At 38.7% G+C, this 24103-nt stretch overlaps 1 protein-coding gene across 3 annotated transcripts; it reads right to left on the reverse strand.

The window, feature by feature from the left end:
- Positions 1-712: 712 nt before the first annotated feature.
- Positions 713-24005, reverse strand: ift52 (intraflagellar transport 52 homolog (Chlamydomonas)). Of its 3 annotated transcripts, XM_052031643.1 has the most exons (15): positions 23888-23892; positions 18727-18839; positions 17463-17587; positions 14080-14167; positions 13714-13843; positions 13546-13621; positions 12678-12749; positions 11538-11664; positions 9566-9652; positions 8538-8606; positions 4261-4415; positions 3589-3676; positions 2595-2703; positions 1894-2033; positions 713-1730 (listed from the first exon to the last, which is right to left on the reverse strand). In XM_052031643.1, the coding sequence occupies exons 2-15, from the start codon at positions 18787-18789 to the stop codon at positions 1677-1679; spliced, it is 1383 nt and encodes a 460-aa protein (XP_051887603.1). In that variant the 5' UTR covers positions 18790-18839; positions 23888-23892; the 3' UTR covers positions 713-1676. The 3 variants fall into 3 exon arrangements, with proteins under 3 accessions (XP_051887603.1, XP_051887604.1, XP_051887605.1); XM_052031644.1 differs by lacking the exon at positions 18727-18839 and having other exon boundaries at positions 23888-24005; XM_052031645.1 differs by lacking the exons at positions 18727-18839; positions 23888-23892 and adding an exon at positions 23625-23678.
- Between the last annotated feature and the right edge of the window lie 98 nt (positions 24006-24103).

A 24103-nucleotide genomic window follows, 5' to 3' on the forward strand; every position in this document is an offset into this window, starting at 1 on the left:
ACTGAGAACTGCAAGCAAATGTGAGCTTGATTTTTCCAGGGAGGTGTTAAGTAAGAGAGTCTTGTTTTTGGTCTTGTTTCTTTTAATTTGGATTAGATTAGATTTGTGGTTACAGCTGCAGTTTCTGGTCTTGTTTCTTTTAATTTGGATTAGATTAGATTTGTGGTTACAGCTGCAGTTTCCTTTGTGTTTTTGTGTTAAATAAAGTTACTCAAACTTTCCTTGAAATTGTGGTGTCTTTCATTACTGATTTTGTCATTCCAAAGGAACCCAAAAGAACCTGAGTCCTGTTTTAATACACCTTCTCAGCTTCCTCCTGAGAAATCCTGGAACATTATCCAAAAGCACCAGGGGAGAAACTTCACCACAAGGCTGGAAGTGTCTCACCACTACTACCACCACCACCTTCTCAAAGGCAAATAGCAAAGGGCAACAAATGCTGGTCTCATCAGTAACACTCAAATTCAGAAAAGTGAATAAATAATAAAAAGTCATGTACTGATACTTTCAAGAGAAAGTTGGCAAGGAAACAAAATATAAGCTGCTATTTTACATAGTTTGTGGCATTATTTAGTATTTCATTTTACATAATTGTAGAAGTTGGCAGAACCCATGCATTATTGCCCTGCTATTGATGATGCTATTTAAAGCAAGATAAACCTTGCATAATTATAATAAAAATTTATTTACAAATCAAAATACAAACTGGAAACAAGTAGATAAACAGCAATGCTTAAGTACAAGAAAGTAAAGGCCACAGAGAATGTGAGTTGGAACATCATGTTGCGGCTGTGCACGGTGTTGGTAAGACAGCACTTGGAGTAACGTGAGCAATTCAGGTCACCCAGCTGTAGGAAGGGTGCAAACAAGGATGATACCAGGACTGGAAGGCTTGAATTTTAAGGAGAGATGGGATAGGCTGGAAGTTTTTTTTCCCTGGAGCGTAGGAGGTTGAGGGGTGACTTTATTAAGGTTTATGAACTCATGAGGGGCAGAGATAAGGTGGATTGTCACAGTCATTTTGCCAGGGTGGGGGAATGTAAAACTAGAGGGCACAGGTTTAAGGTGAGAGGGGAAAGATTTAATGGGCAGGTTTTTCCACACAGAGTGGTGGGTCTGTGGAACGAGCTGCCAGAGGAGGTAGTGGGATGGACACAATGACAACATTTAAAGGACCCTTGGACAGGTTCATGAAGGGGGAAAGGTTCAGAACGATATGGGCCAAATGCAGGCAAATCCGACAAGCTCAAGTAGGCAATGGATCAGCATGGACAAGTTGGGCCAAAGGGCCTGTTTCTGTACTGTATAACCCCATGACTCAATATAACCCCAAATGTAATATGAAAATAATTCAAAGAACAAGTTACATTCTAAACCAAGACCAATGTTAAGGTGGGCTTTAATCTGAGTCTAAAGCCGAGTACGATTTGATAAATGGAGATATTTACATGTATGGAATTGCTTTAGAGGATATATTGACCATAATCTTAAATGTAAAAGTAGTGTATGAAATATCTTGAAGTTGTAGACAGCCAAAATGATCAACTCTTTCAATACAAAAATATATATTTTGAGTAAGGAATCTAACAATTTGCAAGTTACATGTTGTAAAAGGACCAAGTGCTGCTGAAATCTCCAAGATCCTGCTGAATCAGCTGTAGCACAGCTACTCAGTTTCAGTTATTCTGCAAGGAAATTATTCCAGCTTCATTTGTGTCTATGTCATGATCCTGTAAAGAAACAGAATGTAATTACTAGGGGACTTGAATCAATTAGTTAGGATTCAATAAAACTTATTTTCTTGTATCAGTTTACAATTTTAAAAGGGGATTGATATGTTTTTTTTGTTTATAGCTTCTTTGCTGCACATTTAATGATGCCTTTAAATTTTACCTGATTCAGTTTCTTAAATTCCACCACTTGGAAAAAGATGTGTTCTAAAATTTCTTTTGCATCTTTGTTTTCTTGTCTGTTTGATACACCAAGAATGTCACCACACTTACGAATGTAGAATTCCAGATCATCATCACTACCTGAAAACAAATCAATATAGGTACAATGCCAATTTGTTTTGTCAAATGTATAGTAGGCTCTCGTGAACCCTTCCATTATATAACAACTTGCTAATAAACCAAGCAAGAGTAAGGAATAATAATGTAACAGTTTTCTTAGGTGATGTTAAGCAAAGTCAAGAACTGTGGCTGCTAGTGATAGGTTATCTTTCTGCCAGCCTTGGTAATTGAATGCCTGATTGAAGCTACTCTGACATAGCTCATTCACCATTTAGTCTGGCTCTGAGAGTTTCCCACTAGACTGCAGCTGATCTAAAAAATAAATAAGAAAAGTGCGGGGTTTTCTTGGATTACGTTGGCACATCTGTTGTCAGAATCAATGACGTCGAGCTCAAGAATGTGCCTCCACTGACCTTCCAATTCAGCAAACGTCATTGCAGTCAGTCCTTCACCAAACTGAAATTTATACAATCTGAAAAAGGTTGAAGCCACATAAACTGGCAAATGTTCAAAGAAAAGCAGGTAGTTGAAACAAGGGATGGAAATAAGATAAAGACAGTTTTAAAAAAATTATTTGCTCACATTTGTTAGTCAGCTGAGCAAGTCTCACTTTCTCAGATGAAAATGTTTCATCAAGATCAAAGAGATCCAATGCTGGCGCTGGCAACTCTCGAAAGGAGGGAGGAAAGACCTGATGAACAACAACAAATGCACAATATTCATGCCTCATGCCACTGTGAATGCTCACCTGGGACTATACTTGCCGGAATTCAGAAGAATGAGAGGGGATCTTATAGAAACATATAACATTATGAAAGGATAAGATAGAGGCAGGAAAGTTGTTTCCACTGGTAGGTGAGACTAGAACTAGGGGACATAGCCTCAAGATTCGGGGGAGTAGATTTAGGATGGAGATGAGGAAGAACTGCTTTTCCCCAGAGATTAGTGAATCTGTGGAACTATCTGCCCGGGGAAGCAGTGGAGGCTACCTCATTAAATATAGTTAAGACACAGTTAGATTTTTGCATAATAGGGGAATTAAGGGTTATAGGGAAAAGGCAGGTAAGGTGGAACTGAGTCCATGACCAGATCAGCCGTGATCTTATTGAATGGTGGAGCAGGCTCGATGGGCCAGATGGCCTACTCCTGGTTGTATTTCTTATGTTCACACTGAAAATTTGAATGCATAACTTTGTAACTGGCAATATTTTGTAATTTTGATGGATAAAGCAGTCTTTCCATTCTCAATGTATTGAACTTAACATTACACTCACCACACTATCACCTATTATGGCCTGACTGACAATCAAAGTGCAAATGTCACCAGGACTTATGCAAGATTGCAATTCTCATGAGCCTTATCACTCCAACATTTTCAACATCACTTTGATGATAATAAGATAACATGTAAAGATTTTCTTATCATGCTGATTTAAAAATAAAACAACTGAGAGTTATCATTAAATTACTATAAGAAGAGCATAACGAACATAAAGGTCTTCTGATTTCATTTGTCTTTAATATAGTCATGGCTGGTTTTAATACACTATCTAATAGCTTGCAGATTTGCACTTACGGCTGGCTGCAGTGTAGGGAGTGGGGTTTCAAACTGAGGTTGGATCAGTTGGAGAGATTCATGTTTCACATTCAGTTGTTCATACGCCCTAGAAACACATGAAACAATGAGATCTTGTAAGACTGCAACATTGGCTCAAGCACTGCAGACATAACATGACTCAGCTTTCAACACAGTGTTTAATTATTTACACTTTACTAGGTCCTATTTTCCTCTGATTTGAAAAATTATTCTGTTTTCATCATTAACTTCAATTACCAAAGTGGGTAAAATACTCCATGAGTCATGGTATTTTTTGGCACAGATAATGGGTAGGCAACCATTCAAAGTCTTTGAGAAAGAGTGCTAACCGGGCACCTTGGAAGTTGGACAGAACATAGCTCAGCAATTTGATGTGAGATTCAACCTCTCTCCCCACGTGGGGAATTATGGCCATGTCAAACCTTAATGACTCCATTCTGCAATGTAGCATGCAAATGGTAGACTATCACTCAATCAGTTCAATACAGCTACCAACCTAGAACAAAGTTGTTTCCCTTCTCTCTGTGAGAGAATAATACATGGTTTGAACAAAGATAAAATAGTCATTATTGTTATTTTAAATCCTAGTTTCTTTCGCACTTAAAATCCACCTCTCAGATAAAAAGTAGACTGTTTTGATCTAATACTGACGTGATAACTTTTGGGAGAGCCATTGTGTCCAGTTTAAAGACCGACATGTCAAATAGCGTAGTAAAATCCCGTGGATTTTCATCCCCTTCTTGCAAGCACACCCTCAGTCTGTCAGACAGTTTAGCTGTATCTGGAAGCATGGTATAATCTGAAATCTTAAAATTGAATTTTTCCATTAATAATACAAAAATAATTTTTTTTCTTTTAATTAACCAACTGAGAATTTATATAGTACATTTAATATTGTAAAACAACCCAAAGCACTTCTTAAGAGCATTATCAAGCAAAATTTGATGCCACGTTATATTAAATCGATATGGAGTCAAATCGTGGAGAATTTGGTAATATGAGCAGATTTTAATAGGGAGAAGGAAGGGTGGCGATATTAAGGGAGGGAATTCCAGAGCTTTGGGCATTGACAGTTGAAGGGATAGCTACCAAAAGTAAAGCAATTCAAATCAGGCATGCTAGTACTGAGCATGTACCTCAGAGGCATTTGAAGAATTACAGAGATAGGGTCAAAGCAATGGAGACATTTAAAATGAGGGTTTTGAACCAGATGCATTGCTTAATTGGGAGCCAATGCTGGTGCAAGAAAGGACATAGGAGCAGAATTTTGGTGACCTCAAAGCTATGGAAGGTGGGACATCTGATGCTGGCTAAAGGCTGGAATTGTTAACTCAAGAGCTAACAAAGGTATGGATGAGGGCTTCAAGTGAGCCCAGCAGGAAGAGCAGATGGAAACATGAAAAGGCAAAAAGGTTAAACTGCAGTTAATGCAAGGAGCCTGACGGGTAAGATTGATGAACTTCGAACATTAATCAGCACTTGGAAATATGGTATTATTCAAACACAGAAATAGTTGGAAGGGCGTGATTGGCTGCTCAATGTTTCGAAGTAGAGGTATGATAGGCTGGGAGGTAAAAGAGTACATGACTGCAGTACTCAGGAAGGATGTCATGGAAGCCTCTTTCAATGAGGCAATATAGTAGAACTTAGAAAGAAGAAAGGGATGACCACTTTGCTGGGGTTATATTACAAGCCCAGCTCCCCAAACAGTCAATAGGAGATAGAGGTGCAGATATATTGGTATTGGTTTATTATTGTCACTTGTACTGAGGTACAGTGAAAAACTTGTCTTGCATACCGATCGTACAGGTCAATTCATTACACAGTGCAGTTACATTGGGTTAGTATAGGTAAATTGCAGCAAGGTGCAAGAGCAACATGGTTATAATTGTGGGGGATTTTAGGTCCCAATATTGACTAGGAGTGCCTTAGTACAAGGGGCTTAGATGGGGAGGAATTTGTGAATCAGAGTCAGATTCATTATCGCTGACATATGTCATGAAGTTTCAAACTGAATCAAGGAAAGCTTTTTGAGCCAACACATAGATTGTCCTACAGGAGAAGGGGCTCTCCTGAATTTAATTTTGGGAAATGAAGCAAGGCAAGTGGTGAAAGTGCCGTTGGTGAGCATTTTGGGAACAGTGATCATAATTCTTTAAGTTTCAAGTTACGGAGAGGGATAAGAATGGTCTGCAAGTTAGCGTCCTAAATTGGGAGGGGGCTGATTTTAATAACATAAGGTAGGACCTGAAGAGAGTAGATTTGGAGCAGCCGCTTTTGGGTACAATAACATCCAATAAGTAGGAGACTTTTAAAAGGAAGATAGTGGGAATTCAAGGCCAACATGTTCCTGTGAAGGTGAAAGGTAAGATTAGCAAGATTAGGGCACCCTAGATAATGAGGAATGCTGAGGTGTTAATGAAGGAAAAAATGGAAGGAAATGACACATACAGGCAACTGAAAACAGCAGGTTCTTGTAAGGAATATAGGGATTACAGGAAAATAGTTAAAGAAAATTAGAAGGGCAAAAAGGGGCCATGAAATATCATTGGCAGATTAAGATGAATCCCAAGGCATTCTATAAGTATGTTAGGAGGAAATGAGGGACAGTGTGAGCCCATTTAGAAACCACAGGGGGAATCTGTGCATGCAGCTGGGAGATGTGGGCAATGTCCTAAATGAATACGCCTCATCCGTATTCACTGAGAAGAATGTGCAAAGGTGAGAGTTCAGATGGATGGATAGACACGTTTTGAAGCACGTTAGCTTTAGGAAGGAGGTGCTGAATGTCTAGGGATACAAAAACATGGATAAATCCCAGGGCCTAACGAGATGTGTCCCGGTCTGCATTACGAGGCAAGAGAGAAGATTACTGGGGCTCTAATAGACAGCTTTGCATCATTGATAGCCATGGGTGAAGTACTGGATGACTGAAGGATAGCAAATGCTGTTCCTTGATTGAAGATGGGCGGCAGGGATAAACCAGATAACTACAAGCCAGTGAGTCTTACATCAGTGGTTGGGAAACTATTTAAATAATTCTAAGGGACAATATTTACCTTCACTTGGAAAGACAGTGACTGATTACGGATTGTCAAAATGGCTGTGTTCATGGGAAACCCTGTCTCTCAAATTTGATTGAACTTTTTCAGAAGCTAACTAAGTATACTGATGAGGGGAGTGCAGTAGATATTGTTTACACAGACTTTAGTAAGGTCTTTGTTAAGGTCCCACACAGTAGGCTGGTCAGAAGTTTAGAGCCCATGGGATCCAGGACAGGCTGCAACTTGGATCCAAAATTGGCTTGATAATAGGAGGCAGAGGGTGGTGATTGAGGCTTGCTTTTTCTGGAAGCTGTATCACAAGGATTGGTGATGGGACTATTGATGTTTGTGACATACATCAAGGACTTGGATGTGAATGCACGAGGTACGATAAGCAGGTTTACAGATGATACAAAAATTGGTGCTGTTGTGGATAGTGTTGAAGGTTGCTTAAGTCAAGAGCATGATGCAGATCAACTGAGAAATTGGACGGAGCATTGGCAGATGGAATTTAATCCTGACAAATGCGAGGTGATACATTTAGGTAGGGTAAACAATAGTAGTATAAATACAGCAAATGGTAGGCCCTAAAGCATATTGATAAAGAAAGGGACCTTGCAATACAAGCCCATAGATCCCTGAAAGTGGCAGCACAGGTGAATAAGGCGCTAGGAAGGCATATGGGATAAAAATAGAAAATGCTGGACATACTCACCAGGTCAGGCTGCATCTGTGGGAAGAGAAACAGAGTTAAATGTTAAAGGTCGAAGGCCCTTTGATGTTCCACACGAAGGGTCTTCGATCTGAAACATTAACTCTGTTTCTCTTCCCACAGATGTGGCCTGACCTACTATTTCCAGCATTTCTGATTTTATGTTAAATTTCGAGCATCTGCAGAATTTTTGTTTTGATTTTCACTTACAAGGCATATGGGATTCTTGCCTTCACTAGCACAGAATATAAGAGCTGGGATACAATGTTACAGCTTTATATAACATCGGTCAGGGCATACCCGTGATATTGTGTTTAGTGCTGGTTGCCACACTGTAGGAAGGATATGATTGTGCTGGAGAGGGTATAAAGGAGATTTGCCAGGATGTTGCCTGGATTGGAGCATTACAGCTATAAAAGGAGAGACTGGATAGGCTGGGTTTGTTTTCCCTGGAGCAGAGGAGGCTGAGAAATGACCTGATATAGGTTTATAAATTTATGAGGGGGATCGATAGGCAGGTAATAAAAATATTCTCATGGTGGAGGTGTCAAGGACGTGAGGGCATAGGTTTAAGAGGTGGAAGGTTTTTTTTTAAAGAGGATATGAGGGGGTATTTTTCCACAAGACGGTGTTTGGAGTTTGGAATGTGGAATGTGCTGTCTGAAGAGGTGATGAAGGCAGATGCTCTCATGACATTTAAAAAGCATGTAGACACTTGAATTGCCAAGGCTAAGGACTCAATGCAGGTAAGTAAGATTAATGTAGATAAATGGAATTAATATAGATAGGTACAAAGGATGGCATGGACATGATGGGCCCAAGGGCCTGTTTCTGTGATGGACAACTCGAAGACTCTATGCTTCCATTTTTGCTCTGTGGCTCCTGGAATGTCATGGTGAACAGCGATAATTGACTAGGTTCTGCCTGAACATAATGAAATTAAGCTAGAATTTATGCTGTATATATTGATATCCTCAACAAGTTTAACTAGTGAAGGTGTGAAAAGTGCTTCATAAATGGGAGTCTTTCTCAACTGTTGATTCGCAAAACAGTAAGCCTTTTGGATTTTTGGGACAACTATTGAATTCCCCCTATTGAATCAAGTGCAAAGTTTTCTGTTTTTTTCAAGTAAGAAATGACCAATTTTCTGCCAATTACTCCAAATGATTTACCTCTGGATCCTCGGCATCAATTTGGTTTAACTGGATTTCGTTTGTAGTCAGCCACTGAAAAACAACATCCTGGAACAAAAGGAGTAAAAAAAAGTGAAGGATCAGAAACCACAGAATAAATGGTTAGAAATTATCCACAGATTCCAATGGATGGTCATGGGTTTTCTTTTTTGGATGCATTCAATTAGATACTTTCAAACTCAACAAATGAGATAATAACAAGAATTCAGTGCATATCCCAGGTGGCTGAATTTGCACTGAAGTGCAGCTGCACAATGATGCTGGTTATCCTATTTTGAGAAAAATTCCCCAGGTATTGAAAGATTTCAGTGAAAGGTGACTGAACTGATTACTGTGTTAGATAGCTGAGTTATGAGCAGATATTTACAGTGAAGCAAGCTGTTTCAAGTGATCTTATAGAAGCATTCAGAATTCTAAATGGTAATTCTAAACCCAGGGGTAGATGTTACAATTCAACTCAGCTTTGAAATAATTAGAGTAAAAAGATAGTTTAGACTTAAATGTTTTATGCAATGAGGTGAAATATGGAATAGATTGCCAAGGGAAACTGTGTGGTTGAACACCATCAGCAAATTCAAGAGAGCTGGATAAGGATCAGGTGAAAAATCTGATAGACAAAGTATGACAGATACTGTGAGAGATGAGATTTTCTGGCCATTTATATGAGCCAGAGAATCTACATTGGATAAATCAACAACCCAGTCATGACCAGATGAGGTCACAGAACAGTAGTTTACAAAAGGTTAGAAGAAAATATTTAAATTAGTACAAACTTAAAGAATATGAAGTCACTCCTAAAATCAAGTACATGGCCAAACATTTGTCATTCACAATCCTGAGTAACTATTGGTTGTGTTTCATTTACCTTGTTGGAACATTTTTTCCCACAACAAAACCCCTAGGTGAACCTAACATTTTAAATCAGAGCATAAATGAGAAACACCGTGTGCAGTAAACTTAAAATTTATCAATTAAATAATTAAGTAAATTATCCCAAAGCAACATACCATGATTTTGCCATTTTCTTCTTTGTCAAAGTATTGGTCACTGATCATATGACAAGATCCCAGCACAGCCAATTTTCCACCTTGGAGCTGTTAAAACATTTTATACTTTATGATCACGACAACTGAAGTCTCTGTTCACTATTCTCAGTTATGCTAAGCTTTTAAAGTTCCATGTCTCCTGCCTCACTTAATTACATATGAATATGCTTCAAGTATTTTTCCCTAAAATATCTGGTGCATTCTCTTGGCAAAAAGGACCATGATAAATGCCATACCATAAACACCAGCAGAAAGCTAAATCTCTTACATAAAGTTTAACTGTTTAAGAAAGGTCACTATGATTAATCTATGGTGCAAAACTGCTGCTTTTCTATTCTCTCGGTCAAAACATCTGAAAATTATCATTTTATATCAGTTTCATCTATTTATCACTACTGTACTTATAATCAGGTTCTTTGCAAGCTAGATTACTTTCAAAGGCTCCTGCAGGAAAAAATAACAGTAAGCATTGATCTACCTTTTTGAAGCCTAGAAGAGTATGTGTATGTACAGCCTTCAGGTACATTGGTAATAAACCCCATTATTTAATATTGACAATTTAAATAATTGGTAGAAAACATTGTTTCTTTTTACACAAAATGTCATCTGTTATAGTTTTTTTTATTTTAAAAACTGGCCCATCTCCTAATGGTGTTGCTCACTCTGTAAGTAAAATCGAAGGTTCAAAACAAAACTGGAAGATCATATGAAAGAAGCAAGCTATAAAAAGTGACATGGTTGCCAAGCCTGCCAGTATTGGTTCTGATTTCTAGGTCAGGTCAAATGAACATCATTAGCTTTTTATTGGACTTGGAGATGCTTCAAACTTGTTGTGAGCTTTTGCACTGGAACTAGAAGTAATTAGAAAAAAATCATTAGGGCTCTCAAATGAGGATTAGTAGAAACAAACACATCTACTTATCCAATCAGACTTCAGAATTTTTACTGAGATGTGCAAGGTCTAAATCAGGAACTACCAGTTGCAATACGTAGTTCAATGGTAAATTAAGCATAGAAAGCAAAATAAAGAGACAAAGAAAATGCAGGCAAAATTAAAATATTGTCAATATTAAAATCTGAAGGAAAAAGACTTCCCACTTAAAGCTAATTTTCACTGTCAGGGAATACTTGGCAACTAATAATACACATGACATTAAAAAGTCATCCTTTTCTGACACATTTAGAGAATATCTAGGAGAAATATGGACTGTTTATCAACATTCCTTAATGCCCTACCATTTACTATACATGTCCTCCTCGTTTGACTTCCCAAAATGCACTTTTAGGCCTCTGTCATCCATCAAGGTAATTACTGATCCCATACCTCAGTGCCATTTTCCTGCACTATCCACATATCCCTTGGTTCCCTTAATGTCCAGAAATCTATTAATCTCCATCTTGAATGAACTCAATGACCCAAGTCTCTAATAGCCTTCCAGGCTAAAGAATTTCAAAGATTCACCACCCTCTGCATGAAGAAATCTCTCTTCATTTCAACCCTAAATGGCCAACCCTTCGTTTTGAGACTAAGACCCTCTGGTACTAGACTCTTCAGCCAGGGGAAACATCACCCTTGCATCTGCCCATCAGAACCTTGTAAAAAAAAAAATTTGCATTTCATAGAAAGAGAAAAACTACAGCACAATTCAGGCCCTTCAGCCCACAAAGCTGTGCAATGAGATTGCCTCACATTCTTCTAAACTCTGGAGAATACAGGCCTAATCTAATCAATGTCTCCTCATACAGCAAACCTGACATCCCAGGAACAAATCCAGTGAATCTTGCTGCACTCCCTCTATAGCAATTATCCTTTCTTTGATAAGCAGACCAATCCTGCACCTCATACTCTCAGTAAGAAGTTGACAAAAAACATAATAAGTTGTACCCTAATGCAAGATATTTAAACCTTTGTAGGTATTATCTGAAACAGTACCTTGGAATTGTAGAATGCCAGAATAGGCCTGTTGAGGGGAAAACATACAGAGCCTGTCGACAGCACTGCAATAGCTGGTTTCATTACACTCAGTGTAGCACCAAATGGATAAACAAACGTTAGGGCTCTGTAGTACATAATAACAATGAGGTTAACTAAAAGTACAAGACACACAACTTGTCCACAAACTATCTTTCACAACTTAACAATGAAAATATTTTCTAGGAATTTGTTAACTACATTTTCAAACAAGAAAACAATTGTTTGCAAACTCAGTATAATAGTTACATCTCCATTAGCTTCAAGTGGACTCTGCTATGTTTTTCAGTGGACTACAGATAGGCAGAAGTTCTTTTATTTACCATCCTCACTGGTGTATTTTTTATTGATGAGAAGCATAATGCTTTAACTTTTTGTGAATAGACATCCTTTATCCTACATAACTATGCATTTCAATTGCCATAAAATGTACTTTAAAAAACCTTCTGTTTCACATTTTCTTTCATTTGCACTAGAATAAAGATGAATTAATCAACTTATATTTAATAATTTATGGCACAATACGTTAGAGAACTAATCTACCTTGCCGCATAAAAAGATATTGCAATAGAAGACAGTGCAAGAACAGCGTTACAAGTGACTGAATAAATAATGTTTGAGACATGTAAATTATTCACTGACAGTTTATCATATAATTTAATGAATAACTTATTCATAAAGATATTGACATTTTTATGAAGGTTATCAAATTATGTATTCAAATCACAAAGGTAATCATCAAGAGTACAATTGATGTACTCTTTATGATTAGTACAATTCTATGGGACAGCAACCATGCTTCAAGGACAGCTTCTATCCGGCTGTTATAAGACTACTGAACGGTACAATAAGATGGGCTCTTGACCTCACAATCTACCTTGTTATGGCCTTGCAGCTTATTGTCTACCTGCACTGCACTCTCTCTCTAATTGTAACACTTTATTCTGCATTCTGTTATTGTTTTCTCTTGTACTACCTCAATGCACTGTTGTAATGAAATGATCTGTATGGGCGGCATGCAAGACAAGTTTTTCCACAGTACCTCGGTACATATGACAATAATAAACCAATTTACATTACCAAATTGATACAAAAACATACTGTAAGTTGTTGCCATTGTTTTCTTCATCCATCATTCCAGGCACAGACTTCCCAGCTGCTCGACTAATTTCTCTGTGAATAATAATTTATTTTTCATGATCTATTTGAAGGACAAGTTACAAGTTCTAAAGCAAACCATTTCACATAATCAATATACACAAGATCAAATCCTACTGGAGATAAGTTAATGAGGGCAGTTAATCCTTCATCCTACTCCCATTTGATCTTTCTGTGGCCTGCTGCACTGTTATAATGAGGCCTAATGTAAGCTTGAGGAACAGCATCTCATCTTCCATCTGGGTACGCTGTAGCTTTCTGGATTCAGTGTTGAATTTTACAACTTCAGGTGACTTTCTCTGTATTGCAACTAAACAGTTCTGCTATAGGTCAACCATCAGCAATATCCACTCAATCTTTCTCCATCTGCATGATCTCACCTGCTGGGCATTTCTTACAGCTCTGCATTTACACTTCTTTGTTGATGTTGTCACTTCCTAACCACCTCCATTTCATAGGTTTTTTGTTCTTTGGTTCATGCTTTTTCTCCAACTTTTGTCACTAACCTGTCAAACAGATCACTTCAACAGATCATCATAGTAACCCTGGCCTCCCCCATCTTTGTCCTATCCATCCCTCCCCTACTCTTCTTGAAATGTAAAATTAACCTGTTTTCCCTCTGCCCCCATTCTGATGGGCAATCAGCCTAAAACGTTAACTTTTCTTTTCACAGATATTGCCTGAACTGCTAAGTATTTCCAGCATTAGTTATTTTTAATTCCTATGAGAGATACACTACATAAAATAAAACATTCCATTTTGCTCAGCACACAGGTAAAATGAAAATGATGAGAAGACATGCAAAAACTACCTGTTTAAAATTCCATTTGATATTAAAGCTTCTTTGGGATGGAAGTACTTATAATACATATTTCTTACAACAGCATCTGCAAGCAACAATATTTAAATGATGAGTAAGTGATATAACAGAAATATTAAATGCCAAAAATGAGGTTTAAAGAAAATATACAATGCTCACCATTATTTACCATAATTCCATACTCCTCTAATAAAAAATTTATATTTGTGTCATATTTCGATTCTCCACCTTCTCCCAGCATCACAAGAATACATCCTCCACTTTCTAAGTACTTTTTCAATACATCAAGCTAAAAATATGAAAAAAAATTACAATGAGCAATTCTGAATTCAATAAACGCAGAGTATTCCTCAATTCATAAGCTAAAAGAAAAGTGTACAATAAGTAAATACAAAAATTTGCATAGGCCTGAAAATATCTTTTTAACTAAAAATTGTAGCAAGTCTTTAAATAACAATATACATTTTCAGATGTTTGAGGTTATAAAATAAATGATATTAATCACAGATAAATGTGCTTACGTACTTCAGTAGCGGTGAATTTCTCTCTGGGACCAGCTGTAATCCACAATTTCACACCTATTAGTTTCTCTTCTGTGATTTCATCTTTAAAACTGTGGAGAACAAAACAAACTTTATTCCTGAAATACTTAACCCTAGATCATAACCAATACAAGTTAAAGCACATGAACATATGAATTCCAAATTAGAGACATATCACAGTTGATTAGTTTTTAATAACACAAGCCAGAATATCTGCAGATCGATCTTGTATCAGACTTTAATATATTGTATATTAGTTATTTGGAATTTATAGTTCTCTATTATTAGGGATTTAAAGATGGGGAAGTGAGGGATTTATATCATTCAACTTTCCTGACTGAATTTATCAAATAAACTTTCAAAAAGACAATGGTTCTTTTCTGGCAGCAGTACAAATCTTTGAAATTGTTATGTTAATTAGTTTTCTTCCTCTATTAATTACTAGATTCGATTTTTTGAAGAGTAACAAAGTGTGTTGATGTGGGCAATTCATTACTTGTGGTTTAAATGTACTTCAGTAAGGCCTTTGACAAGGTCCCACATGGGAGATTGGTCCAAACGATTAGGGCTTACGTGATCCCGGACAAGTTGGTAAATTGGACCTAAAATTAGCTCAGTGAAAGAACACAGAGTGTGATGGCAGAGGGTTGCTTTTGTGATTGGGTGCCTGTGACTAGTAGTGTTCCACAGAAATTGGTGCTGGGGCCCTTCCTGTTCACAATATACATAAATAAGTCGGTTGTGGATGTAGGAGGCATGATCAATAAGTTCGCAGATGACAGGAAGATTGGTGGAGATGCCGACAGTGTGGATGGTAGTCTATAGCTATAGGGTGATATCAATGTGTTGGTGAAATGGGCTGAGAAATGACAGATGGAGTTTAATCCAGATAACTGTAAGGTGATAAATCTTAGGAGTACTAACAAAGTTACAACATACACCATTAATGGGAGGGTCCTAGGGAGTATTGAGGAACAGAGGGAACTTGGCAACAATCCAAATATTCTTGCAGGTAGATAATATGGTTAAGAAGGCACATGGGATGCTGGCTTTCACTAGTCAGGGCATTAATACAAGAGCAGGGAGCTTATGTTCCACCTTTATAGAACATTGGTCAGACCTCAGCTGGAGTACTGCATGCAGTTCTGGTCACCACCTTTTAGGAAGGATGTGATAACGCTGGAAAGGGTGCAGAGGAGATTCACCAGGATGTTCCCTGGTTTCAGTTATGAAAGGAGACTGGGTCTGTTTTCACTGGAGCGGAGGAGTTTAAGATGGGACATGATTAAGGTATATAAAATTATGGGGAGTATAATAGATAGGGTACACTGCAGGAAACTTTCCCCCATATCAGAGGTAGATAAAACAAGAGGATTTAGGGTAAGGGGTAATATATTTAGAGGGGATCTGAGGGGGACTTTTTTCACCCAGAGAGTGGTAAGTAACTGGAATGCACTGCCTGAGAGAGTGGTGGAAGCAGAGTCGCTGACAGCATTTAAGAAGTGTCTAGACGAGCTCTTGAATTCCCTAGGCATAGAAGGCTACCTGCTTGTAGGTGGGATTAATATGGGTGGGTCCCCACTGGTTGGCATGGACATGGTGGGCCGAATGGCCTGTTTCTGTGCTGTATGACTCTATAGATGCAGGAGTCACACTATCTGCAAGATGCTGTCTGCCAACTGCTTCATTTGCCAAGCTATCCAGGAACCTCCAAGGCTTATCCAGCCATGCTTCATTACATCATTAATCAAACACAAACAATGGGCAAAGAGTATTCAAGTTAGATGGCAGCAAGAATATTTGTAATTTATTTTTGACTAATATATTTTAACATTTCATTTCAGCACATCAAAGGGAAGCATCTTCTGCTTCTTCTGAACCTTGAATACTGAAATTGTTCAGTTTTGTCTCAACCCACTAATCTGTTTTATATATATACTGGAAGCAAGTAGGATTCTCCATAAGATAACCAGTCTCATATGATGCAGGTATTATCAAAATTTTGAACTAATATCCATTTGATAAATTAGGGATCCAAACTGAATTTCTGAATATTGAATAAAAATTGCTAATAGTCATGGTTACAAGACATGCCAATATTTTGCACAGCATCACACTTTGGCAAAAAAAAAACGCAAGAAATTGCAGAGTTGAGTACGTAGCCCAGCACATCACGAAAGCCAGCCTCCCCTTCACTTTGTCTACACTTCTCGCTGCCTCGGTAATGCAGCCAACATAGTCAAAGACCCCACCCACCCTGGACATTCTCTCTTCTTTCCCCTCCATTCAGGCAGAAGCAGCAAAAGCCTGAAAGTACATTACACCAGGATCAAGGACAGCTTGTATCCTGCTGTTATAGGACTATTGAACGGAGCTTTTGTATGATAAGATGGACTCTTGACCTCGCAATCTACCTCGTCACCTTATTGTCTGCCTGCACTGCACATTGTTCTGCATTCTGTTATTGCTTTTCCCTTGTACCACCTCAATGTACTGTTGTGATGAAATGACCTGTATGGATGGCATGCAAGACAAGGCTTTTCACTGTACCTCAGTACGTGACAATAATAAACCAATTTAATAGCAAGATCAAAAACTGAGAGCACAAATATGTTTTGATCATTGAATTCTTCCTTGGACACTAAGTTGTGGATGATGCTTAAGTAAATGTAAAAATGAAATAAATGTACCAGTTTTGTGAACTTATGCCAGGTAATTTCAACTAAAACTAGTGCATGTGATAAACAGTTTTGACATAAGAACACCAGTGGCAGCAGTAATTTCTACTTATGTAAAGATTCAACATGTATGCACTCTCTAAAGTTATAGAAGAAAATTGTTAAAATATTTAAAACTTTTTTTAATATTAACCATACAAGAATCGTTGTAATTTATTTTTGACTAATATATTTTAACATTTTATTTCAGCACGTCAAAGGGAAGCACCTTCAGCTTCTTCTGATCCTTGAATACTGAAATTGTTCAGTTTTGTCTCAACTCACTCATCTGTTATATATATTGGAAGCAAGCAGGATTCTCCGTAAGATAACTAGACATATGATAATCAAAAATTTGAACTTAGGAAGATCACATGAACAACTTTAATATTTTAAAGCAAGACAAAGTACTGTAATATGGCCAGGTCTGTGATCAAGAGGTATCCTTTTATCTGATTATTGTTTCTTAGTAAGTTTAATTTATTATTTTCAATTTGTCACTAAGCTATCTGCTACCAAGTCCAATAGTCACTGTGTGTTTAAACCAATAATAATAGTCTCTTGGTTTGTGCCTACTTAATGCATGGGATAATTCTAAAATGCCCCTGAAATAAATAGCCAAATTGTACAATCAAAAACAGACACTTGCCTTTGTATCTTCCAGTTGGTGCGAAGTTTCTTCTGCAATGACTTGTACCCACTAGTGGTAGAAAATAGTTCTTTCTTTGATGCATTAAAAACTATAATATTTCGTTGATCCTTCTCCATGTTATCCTAAAAAAGCACAATAGATATATAGGTAACATATTTCTACAAAGTTAAAAATTAGAATAGGACTTCACCCTCCCAAAGATACAGTTGAATGAATTTATATTTTCACAGAATCAAGACATATCTCACCTCTGAACTGGCCTTGATTCAATTTCTACAAAATTATTACTACAACGAAAGATTTAGAAGACTCTACCGATATTCAAATTATTGCAACCTAAAAGGTCAAGAATTAAGTTGATCAATGAATTTAACCATACAGTACAGATTAGGAAGATTACCTGAACAAGAAAGGAGAAAAATCCAATTGTGATAACTACAGGGGGTCTCCCTGCTGTCAATCACAAGGAATGTCATTCCCAGGGTCCTCCTCAGCTCCAAACAGAGTGTAGATTTTGTTAATCAAGAGGCACAGTAGACAATGTCAAAAGAATGCAAGGAGAGCACCAATACAAGGCCCCTTTACACCTTTGCTAAACTTTGACTCAAAGAACCAAGGGGGACTATGGAGCACTTCCCTCAGATTTTGCTGCACATATTCATTTGCTTCACAATGGCACCCAAACCATGATAGTATAGTGCTTAATAGGTCTACAAAAGAGTCAATCTCAAGAAGGCCAGTGTCAAACAAGGCTGTTTCACTGCCAAAACACTTTCTCTTTTCATTCTCACTGCAATGCTGCACTTTGTCTCCAACAAGCTTCCTGCAGGAGAGAAGCGAATCTTCAGAACTAATGGGAAACTATACAACCTACTGCAACTACTCTCCAGAACTGAGGTCAACTCAGCCTCAGTAGTCAGGCTGCAGTATATAGAAGACACTTGTGTTCGCCCAGAGGCCCAAGTCCAAGCTATCAGTACCTTATTGACTGAAGCATAGCAGAGAAGATACTCAACACCTGCAAAATAAAGGTCCTCTACCAACCTGCCCCCACTGTGCTACGTCATCTTCTCACAATAAAGGTTCATGATGTAACCCTGGAGGTCACTGACCACATTTCATATCTCAGGAGCCACCTCTCAGTGAAGGCAGGCATTGAGTGTGAAATTCACCATCTCCTTCAATGCGCTGGCACAGCCTTTAGTCCACTGAGAGACAGAGTGCTTCTAGACCAAGACCTTAAACTTAGCACAAAACTCACTGTATACTTGGCAGCTGTGATCCTTGCCCTTCTATATGCTTCTGAGACTTGGGCTATCAACATCAGGCACCAGAAAGATATCACCAAGGCGGTCTCTGCAAAGTCCTCCAAATCTACTTGAAAGATAAGTGAGATAATGCACTGTCCATTTCCAGGCCAAATTGGTTAACTTTGAGGTCCTAATTAGTCAAATCTGCTGGGCAGGCCATATCAGCACATGCTCAACACTATACCCCCAAAACAGACATTCTACTCCAAACTCTGTCACTGATGGAGATTACCACGCAATCAGAGGAAAAGATTTAAAACTTCTTTGAAAAATATGCAAAATCTCCACTGACCCTTGGGAATTCCTGGCCCACGACCACTAAAAATGGAGAAGGAGCATTTGGGATGGTATTAAGGACCTCAGGTCTATGAACAAGGACACACAGAAGCCTGGAATGGTGGTGGAGCGCACCACCTCACAAACTACCCATCCACCTGCTCCATCAGGCACTTCCTGTGGAAGAGTCTGGAGTTTCTACATTGGACTTGTAAGTGGCCTGATTGAAAGCAAGTCCTGAAGGACTGCCTAAGAAGACTATAATTCAAGATGCTAGATAAGCACAAGAAATGAATATAAAGATATGTTGAAGTGGGTTGATAGGAGGCTAACGTGGAGCATAAACATTGGAATAGACCAAATAGGGCAAATGCCTTGCTTCTGGGCTTTAAAGAGAAACTTGTAAAATGGGTAAGAATATGACAGACTAAATTTAATGCAGAGGAATTTTGAAGTATAGAATTTACTGGAAGGAAAGTGGGCAGGCAATGTAAGTTAATTATGCAAGTTAAAAAAGATACACGAAGATGGACCTAGATTTTTGATGGTTGTCATACATGTAGTAAAATCTTTGAAGGTGGCAGAAAAAATTGGGAAGACTTAAAAAAACATATGGGGCACTTGGTTTAATGGAGACATATAACACTGGTTAGGTCTCAGCTGGAGTATTATGCCCAATCCTAGGCCTTACATTTTACGAATGATATCTAAGCATTTAAGAGCATGCAAAACAATTTACTAAATGGTGTCAGATAAAGGGCATTCCTTTATGTAGAGTGACTAAAGTTTTACTGAGAGGTCATTAGGAAATGTTCCCCAGTGTTTTCTACATGCTGAATTCTACAAATGCAAGATAGAATAATCCTGACATTATATAGGAAACAAGATCTACAACATGAATAGTAATGCATGTTGGAAATTTTCTGTTTATCATAAAACAACAAAAACAGTATTTTAGACAAGAGATAATAAAGACATTCAGAAATATTGTTCATACAAATCAGTATTCTGTTGCGTCAAAATATTCAAAAGATTGAAATAATGCTATTAGAAGTTCAAAAGACCATTTCCCTGAAAATTCCTCAAGTATTGCTTCTAATCAAGATCAAATGATGAATCTGTTTATAGCATAATGTGACGCTCCAATGGACTGAACATACACTGGAGTGTTATTGGTAGTGATTTTTTTTAGATAAAAACTTAGAAATTGTTTGGAGCATCCTAATCCTGTAAAAGTTCTTAAAGTTCTTCCATGCATCATTAAAATAGCCTTTTTTAAAATACTGATGTAGTACTCAATTATTGCCATAAGATGGTGGTACTCAACTAAAATACTTTACATTTATGTTGTCCAATTCCAATGACAGTGTACAGCCATGCAAAAATGCAGATGTCATTCTACGAGCATGATGATTTTATAATGTATATTTTAATATGATCAAAAAAAGAGAGTCCAAAAGAAAAAGTGAAGATAGTGAAATACTGGGATTTGGAGCTGGCACATAATTCAACAATGTGATAAAAATTTCAACAGGTTACTCTGGAGTTTATTCCTTACAGCAGAAAATCATCTTTACAATCTATGAAAATTCACTTGTTTAATTTAAGTGTTAAATCTTGAAAACCTCCACAAATAAGTAAAACAGTTACTCTCAGTCACCAAAAGAGTGAATTACTCTTGGAATGGATGGTCTAAGTGTTGGGATTGATAAGAGCAGAAGTTAGCATTTTGCTCTATCCATCCTAGGTCACTTAGAAAACCAGAGAAACACAGCAACAGCATTTAAATCAAATGCCAAAATTGTATTGATTGATATTTCAAGTAGCAAGGTAACTTCTGAGAGACAGGTGGAATATAGGCAAAATTGCTACTGTGGCAACATGGCTGGTATAGATATCTCCTGATCAGTTAGCAAATTGTCCTTCCACCCTGCTTCCTATAAGGATGCCATCCCTTTTACCCAGTTTCTGCATTTATGCCACATTTGTTCTCAAAATGAGGCCTTCTGCTCCAGGACTTTGAAAAGTCCACCTTTTTCCAGAAACATGGCTTCCCCTCTGCCATCGTCGATAGAGCCCTCACACACATTTCCTCCACTTCCTGTATGTCTGTTCTCACCACCGCACCCTCCCCCCACCCCAGAAAGAACAGAGATAGAGTTCCCTTGGTCCTCACCTTTCACCCCACTAGCCTCCACTTCCAGAATATCATCCTTCACCATTTCTACCAACTCCAATGGGATCGTGTCACCCAGTCACAACTTCCCTTCCCCTCTTCTCCTTTCTGCTTTCCACAGGGATCACTCTTTTCATGAATCCCTGGTCCCTTGCCACCCACCCCTTCACATCTCCTGGCACTTTCATGCACAACTGTAGGAGGTGCAACTCTTGTCACTTCACCTCCTTCCTCACCACCATCCAGAGACCTAAACTGCCCTTCCAGGTGCGGCAGAGATTCAAATGCACCTCCTCCAACCTGGTCTATTGCACTTGGTGCTCGCGGTGGCCTCCATTACATCAGTGAGACCAAGGTTAGACGAGGCGACCGTTTTGCAGAGCACCTGCGCTCTGTCTACAACAACCATCTTGAGCTTCCAGGTGGATGTCCTTTCAACTTCCCTTCCCACATCGACCTGTCTGTCCTTAGCCTTCTCCAAAGCCATACTGAGGGCAAATACATACTAGAAGAACATAGTTCATGGGTTGCTTACAACCCAATGGCTTGAACATTGAATTTTCCATTTTCAGGTAACCCACAGCCCACGTTCTGTTCCTTTCCCACTCCCACCAGACCTCCCAAGTTCTCATTTCCTTTGTTCACCTTTTCCATCCCACCCCTCCCCAAAATGCCTATCATTTAGCCCCCATCTGGTCCCACCGCTCCCCCCACTTCTATAGACTGGCCATCTTTCCTTCCCCCACCTCCCCCCCACCCCCAGTCCCTAGTCCTGATGCACTGACCTGAAATGTTTACATCTCTTATGCCTCCACAGATGTTGCTTGACCTGCTGAGTTCTTCCAGCAGTTTAATTTTTTGCTCCAGATTCCAGCATCTGCAGTCTCTTGCTTCTCCTGCAAATTGTTATTCCTCAGAGCAAGAGAAAGGAGTTTGCTTCTCCATCTTAATTTGCATAACTGGAGTGGAGGGTTCCATGCCAGCCTCATTCAAATACCATTACTCCAAACTTTTTTTTTTGAGTCAAGCTAATTTAGACATTTTCCTTCGAGTATTCCACAGGAATTTGGCATGTGTTAACTTAAAGGTTGGGCCTAAACCAATGAGAAAAGAATTACGGAAGTTTGGATGATATATTGATTGACTATTGCTGGATTCATGAATATATCATCCTATTTGTTAAATTTGGATGATTTGATGGTAATATTTTACAAATGACATCCAGCCACCAGAAAGTAAAAATGGAAACCTTGAAGAGTTTTGAAAAAATGATGGCAACTGATTACTAAAGTACATATCCCGGGAATGTACAATAAATGACTGCTATAGTAAACATACAGTAACATCATAAATTTGTAGTGTCTTTTTTGACATTTTTAGCCTTAACTGCACTACTGCATTCCCATGGGCTTTTCCCAGATAGATTAAAAAAATTACAATATAATTTTGTAGACAGAAGGCTTGTGTTAAGACACAGTTGGAGGGAAGGTAAATGCTCGGAAGTACAAATAATATCCTGGAAATACATATGAATTGTATGAAAGCATGCAGTACTGAGGATTGGAAGTGAGGCCCTGAGACAGAATAGTGAGGACACTTTTCAATATAATCATGTCCCTTTATATCTGTTCATAAGGCTTATGGGATTTGTAGTTTGTTACATAGGAAGTCTTTCACAACTACGCTGCATACTACGAACTGCTAGCTAGATGTTTAGATCATAAGAATGTAGCATTTATTATTCTACGGTAAACTGAATGTTATTGAGTGACTATGGTACTTCGTAAAGGTCATAAAGTTGTCTATTGCTTTAAACTACGACAAAAGTTGCACATGTGATGAAAAGGAAGTAAAAACGAACAAGTAGAAACAGTGCATTCCATTTCCTCCAATTTCTAAACGCTGCTGTGCATTAATTAGAAAACAACTAATTGCAAGTATTTGCATTACTAAGCGCAAATCTGTATGGTTCATACACGGGGAGCCAATATCGACCTCAAAATCAAATTCATAAGTAGATGTTATCTCGTTCTTCACCTTTAGCGATAACTACTGGCCGTGCATACACAAAGAGAAAACTTCTCTTTTAATAGGATGCTGCCAATCCTCTTTCCTTGGAGAGGCAAGAGACTGCAGATGCTGGAATCTGGAGCAACATACAAAGCGCTGGAGAAACTCAGCGGGTCCGGCAGCATCTATGGAGGGTAATGGACAGTCGAAGTTAATGGGTCGAGACCCTTCATCAGTCCAGATGAAGGACCTTGACCCGAAACGACCACTGTCCATGTCCCTCCATAGATGCTCCTTGACCCCCCCCCCCCCCCAGCACCTTCTGTATCTCCCTCCTTAGACGCAGCCTCCATTTAGGGTAAAAGACTCTTCCCCTATAGCACTTACATCTTTTCCCCCAGGCCACCGCCAACATTAAGCGCTAAACATCGGATGAACTGGTAGAAACGACGCCGAAAACGTTCAGTAAATCAACGGTCCCTCAGCAATCGCTATGGTTACTATCCGATAAACACTGGATACGCAACATCGACTGCGAATTCGGAGGAGACAGTTTATTGTTCTATACGGTTTGACAACAGACGGTCATTGCTTTTGATTGCAGAGTTATATAGCACCAGAACAGAACAAACCCCAGGGCAGCTCCTCACCTGAACACCCGCCACCATCCTCCTCCCCTTCATTGGCGCCGCGCTGCATCCTGGGCCGGTAACCAGGCGCCGCGCTGCACCCTGGGCCGGTAACTAGGGCGTTTCTAAGGAGGGAGGAAATGGGTCGGCGCTGCAGGGAGCAAAAGTGAGGACAGCTGAAGTTTTCAGGGTTATTGTTGTCAGTAGACACACATGCACGGTGTAAATGCAATGAAA

Source organism: Pristis pectinata, chromosome 16, assembly GCF_009764475.1.
Source record: "Pristis pectinata isolate sPriPec2 chromosome 16, sPriPec2.1.pri, whole genome shotgun sequence".
Classification (NCBI taxonomy): domain Eukaryota; kingdom Metazoa; phylum Chordata; class Chondrichthyes; order Rhinopristiformes; family Pristidae; genus Pristis; species Pristis pectinata.